The sequence below is a fragment of the Conger conger genome, chromosome 15 (genome assembly GCF_963514075.1).
Source record: "Conger conger chromosome 15, fConCon1.1, whole genome shotgun sequence".
In the NCBI taxonomy this organism is placed as follows: Eukaryota; Metazoa; Chordata; class Actinopteri; order Anguilliformes; family Congridae; genus Conger; species Conger conger.
In genome coordinates this window covers 6,572,479-6,577,478 of record NC_083774.1, presented here as the reverse complement: position 1 = coordinate 6,577,478, position 5,000 = coordinate 6,572,479, and the positions used below count along the sequence as shown (strand labels likewise).

At 56.9% G+C, this 5,000-nt stretch overlaps 1 protein-coding gene across 1 annotated transcript in view; it reads left to right on the top strand.

Annotated features, from left to right (window-relative positions):
- The window catches only part of kcnq1.1 (potassium voltage-gated channel, KQT-like subfamily, member 1.1), a 123,759-nt gene that overhangs the window by 47,547 nt on the left and 71,212 nt on the right, over window positions 1–5,000 (top strand). The window contains exon 13 of the mRNA XM_061222516.1: window positions 215–338. Coding sequence (XP_061078500.1) covers window positions 215–338 — 124 coding nt within the window. The remainder of the gene's footprint in view (window positions 1–214; window positions 339–5,000) is intronic.

Here is a 5,000-nt window from a genome sequence, read left to right as displayed (position 1 = left end):
TGTGTGTGTGTCTGTGTGTGTGTATATGATGGGTGTGTGTGTGTATGATGGGTGTGTGTGTCTTTGTGTGTGTGTGTGTGTGTTTGTGTGTATGTGTGTGTGTGTGTGTATGTGTGCGTATGTGTGCGTATGTGTGTGTGTGTGTGTGTGTGTGTGTGTGTGTGTGTGTGTGTGCGGTATGTGTGTGTGTGTGTGGGTGTGTGTGTCGCTGCAGTGAAAAGGAACATGGCCCTGCTGGACATCCAGTCCTCTCATGCGTTGAAGAGGAACAGCAGCTTTGCCGACGAGCTGGAGCTGGAGGCAGAGAGCGTGCTCACGCCCGTCACACACGTGTCACAGTGAGTCCGCCTTCTGCTCCTCTCCCAGCGTACACCGCTTTCCCTGTCTCTCTGTCAGCTGTGAGGTGAGCTGTCACTCAAATCTGAGAGCTGCAGTACACCCCAAGGACAGTTTTACCAAAGGCTGGTCCGGTGCTAGCATTAGCCATAACGCACATAGAAATGAATGATGGCTACAATTAGCTATTATTCGCAAATCTTCCATCCGTTGTGAATGGCCGTGATGTGGATTATGGATAATTCTGCTGCAAAGCACTGCTCAGCCTCTTAACAGCTGAAAGAAACAAGTGGATGTCTGTTGGGATCTTCAGTAAGGCTTAAACCCTGTTAATGATTCTTTAAAATCTTAAAAACTTTTGTAATTTATGTATGAAAAAAAACTTCTGCCTCAATGTATGATGAATTATGAGGCATGACAACTAATATTTATAATATATGATAATATTGATCCACTTTTGGCGCTGAAACCTTTGACCATGGAAGACCACAACACCTGGTTTGATCCTGAGCTACAAAGTGCAAAATGCCATGTCAGCGCTAATGAATGCCATTACACTGTCATCCACTGTACCTACTCTGGCTGACGTGTCTCTTACCACCTCTCTCTGTCCACCCTAACTCAAACACACACACACACACACACACACACACAGGCACACATACAGACATGCACACGGGCACAAGCGCACACACACCAGGCTGCAGGGTCAGCAGGGGGCAGTGTTGTCTGGTTGACTGGCCCACTGGTGTCCACAGTGCAGGGCTTATAGAAGTAAGTGAGTAAATCTGATGTAAATCGCACTCGACCGTGATTATTCACAGTCAGGTTGTAGGTTTAGGGGGGTGTTCAGTCTGTGCCCCCCCCCCCATCTCCCCCATCTCCCCCATCTCCCGCCTCGCCTCTCCCCCCCCCGCCCCAACACACAGTGTGGTTGTGACATCACTAATCATTGGTTGCTGGTGATGTCATTTCTTGTGGTTTCTACCATGTCAGGTCTAATCTTGGGCACTGTTCCTGTGCCTTGTGTTGACTTGACCTGCCTGTGTGTGTGGGTTAGCAAAGCTAGGCATCGCCGTAGCGCCGCGCTAGGAAAAGTCCCCGTTGGTAAAAAAAAACCAAAAAAAACCTGTGAATAGTACAGCTGCCCATTCTGAGATACCATGACAACGCGTTGGCACTTCCTGTTTCCCAGCATCCTCTCCGGGCGGGTGGGCGGGCGGGCAGGCTTTGTGGCCCAGTGGAACGGGCACCGCGTCTGCTTCCATCAAAGCCCACATTCACCTCCCCGCGGGGGGAAGAATCGCCTCTTTGTGTGCGTTGAACACGGGTGATACGTGAATGCCAGCTCTGTGTGAACGAGACGGGGCGGCATGCCGTTCGGGGGGCACTCGTGGGAGCGGGGGGGGGGGGGGGGGGGTAATGGGGGGTAATTTCCTGTCCCCAAAGCCCCACGGAGCCCGAGGGGTAATGGGGCGGGGTGCGGATGGCATGCTGGGATGCGATTAGTGGGAGCACCGCGCACCATTAGCAGCTCAACATGTGGAACAGCGTCGCCGCGGTTATTTAAACAAGCCCGCTCCCGGTGCGGTCCGAGGCCCGGTTCTCACGTCACGCCGGGGCGGCGGGGGGGTACCTCCGAGCCCAGGACCGCAGCGCCTCTCTCCGGCGGCTGCTATAACGCGCACCACTAGGGGGCAGTGGTGCCGCATGCCTCAGGTTAATGAGTGAAAGGGCAGGGCCTGACACAGTGCACTCTCATTTGTTGTTGTACAGTGCGCACATCAGGATGTGCTGTCCTGCAGCTCTCCCTCTCTCTCTCTCTCTCTCTCTCTCTCTCTCTTTCTCTCATTCTCTCTCTTTCTGTCTCTCTCACTCTGTTGAAGAATCTTGTCTGGGGGGGGGGGGTTAAATGGAAAAGGGGCTGCTTGCTGCCCACTCGGAGTAGAGTGTGCCTGCTGCAGTCTCTTGGGAACCCCGGAAGGGTTTGAACGTACATGGGTGCTGTGCCCAGTTCAAGACAATGGCGAGTTGTCTCTTGCTTTTTGGAACAAATGTTCTCTTTTTTTTACTTTTCTTTTCTTTTGGGTCAGTGTTGTGTTTGGGGTGTTGGACCTGTCTTGTGTTATGATGTTGGAGTTTTTTCTGTTGGCTACTTGGTTTTTGGTTTTGGTCGTCCTGTAAATGGCCTCTGACTTGTTGTTGTAATGTCAGTGTGATAAAATCTCTCTCTCTCTCTCTCTCTCTCTCTCTCTCTCTCTCTCTCTCAGTAGCTCAGGACAGAAAGTGTCTTCTCGCTCGCCCCAGAGTAAACATGAGTTAACAGGCCTCTTAAGCCGTAACGTGACAGTCTGTTTTCTTAACGCACTGACGTTCCCCTCTGTCAGGAATTTTTTTTTGTGCTCTACCAGTAAACGCTGAGGCCATGAATCAGTGCGGGGGAATCATGCCAATCTGAGCGAATCAACACTGTGAGTAAGCCCTCTCTCCGTCAGCCAGTCAAATTCACATATGAATCCGATGTTCTGGCTTTAACATTTTCCGTTGGTGACATGGAAGCAGAGTGTAAAGCGGATCGAAGCTCTTCGCACTGCAGAGCGGTGCCCCAGTGTTGGTGTCGGTCTGCGGCCTGTCGTCATGTCTTTACTGTCGTCCCGGCGGGGGGGCGGAGCCTGAGTTAGCCACTCACAGGACCCCAGCGGTGTCCTTCACTTTACTGCCGCCCCAATGGTGAGGTGGTCGGCCGAAAGTTTCGGGCACGAGACCCCAGTGCGGGTGCCATGTCGGTGAGGGTGTCGTTAAAAACGCCCCTCCCCTGCCTACTATCCAGGAAGAAGAGTCTCCTCTTCCTGTGACCCCTGACCTCCCTGTAATGGTCTCCTCCTCCTCCTCCTCCTCCTCCTCCATAAAGCTCAGTCTAGACTGCCCACCCGAGGCTCCGCTCCTCCGTCTGTAGACAGAGGGTTTTGCGCGGCGTGGACCCAGGCCCAGGTCCGGCTCTTCCTGTCGTTCCACCGCGCGCGCATTTGGAATTCCACCCCCCCCCCGGAGCAAGGAATGCTGGGTATGTCGTTCCGGCAGAGATTGAGATTATGGCCCGGGGTCGGGGCGGCGGCAGTGGGTGGGACGGACGGACGGACGGACGGACGGACGGACGGACGGACGGACGGACGGACGGACGGACGGCCTCCGGTCTCTCCACGCCGGTCGGGTAATTCGGCCGGGTCGGCGCCGGCGTGGAGCGGTGGACGAGGGCGGGCGGGTTGTGGCTGTGCCTGGCGAGCACAGAGAGCAGTGGGGCTGGCGCAGGTGCAGCCGAGCGTCTGCGAATGCGACTCGACGCGCCCCCGACACGCCCGGGGGTTTTGGCGGAGCCTGCCAAGTCTGCTCCTGGAGCACTAGCCAACGGGAGCCCTAATGTGTTTATTTTAAAAGTGTTCCTGCGGAATTCATGGTTGGCTCACGAGCTCTGCGAGGGAGGGGGGGCGTTTGGGAGGGGGTGTGGAGGAGCTGGGGTGGGGTGGGGCTGGGTGCAGTTGGGTGGAGGGGGGGGGGGGGGGGGGTTTTGGGGGGTTCAGGGAGGGCCAGCCATGGACGAGTGTTTAAACTGAGTGTGTTTGCCTTCTCAATCAATCAACCGCTCATCCACAGGAGCAGAGAGAGCCCTGGGGAGAGATGGGGATTGTGGGACGGTTTGTCTTCGTCTCCTGCTCTAAGTGTTTGGCTCCCAGCGCTCGAATCACAGGCACACCTTATCTCTAATGCCGGGGTCAAAGGTCAACGGGGGTGGGGCACTGCGCTTTGTTCAGGGGATACTGTATGACTGCCGCTGCTGCGGTTAGTGGTGTCTCTCTGACCCTCCCTCCCTCCTTCAGCCCCCTAATCGCCAGGGTGGGGCGCGTATGCAGAGAACTCTCGCCGTGTCTAGGGGTTTATTGAGAGTGGATTAGCGGGTTGTCTTTTTGGGTTGCTGGTCTGCAGCTCTCTCTCTGAAGAGGTGCTCTCGGGCTGAGCTCAGCCCTGTGTTCCTGCCCTCATTATCGGGCTGCGTGTTTCTCTTTCCCTCCCGTGGGGTGGGAGGTGGGTGTAGGCCGGGGTTCAGGGAGGGTCGGCCAGTGTTTGGGGGATTCAGGTGGTGGCGGTGGGTGGGGGTGCGCCTCTGGCAGTTCGGGGAGGTGAGAGTGGAGCCTCACAGGGGCGAAGGGAAATGTTTAATCCGCCCCTCATCCCTCCACCCACCGGACTACACCCACCTGTAGGGGGGTCCGGGGCTGACACACGGGCTCTGACACACGCGTGTCTCCTCCGCACACACGGGCTCTGACACACGCGTGTCTCCTCCGCACAGCGAGCAGCAGGAAACACGTGCGTCGTGCCGGGGTCCGGCCCCCTCGGTGGAGAGGGGCTGCTCGGCTCCCCGGCTGTAAATAAGCGGAGCTCGCTCTGGTGCTCCCCCCGGCCCCCAGCCTTCGGCCCCCGGCCCCCCGGCCCCAGCCCCCCGGCCACGCTCTCCCGGGCTCTGATCCGTTTGGGTTCAGTGACCCGACCCACCTGCAGCCCCCCCGGCCACAGCCTCCGGAGGCTGGCCTGCTGCTTCAGCCTGCATGTGGGGCACACTGGAACACACCTGTGGGTCACACACACACACACACACACACACACTC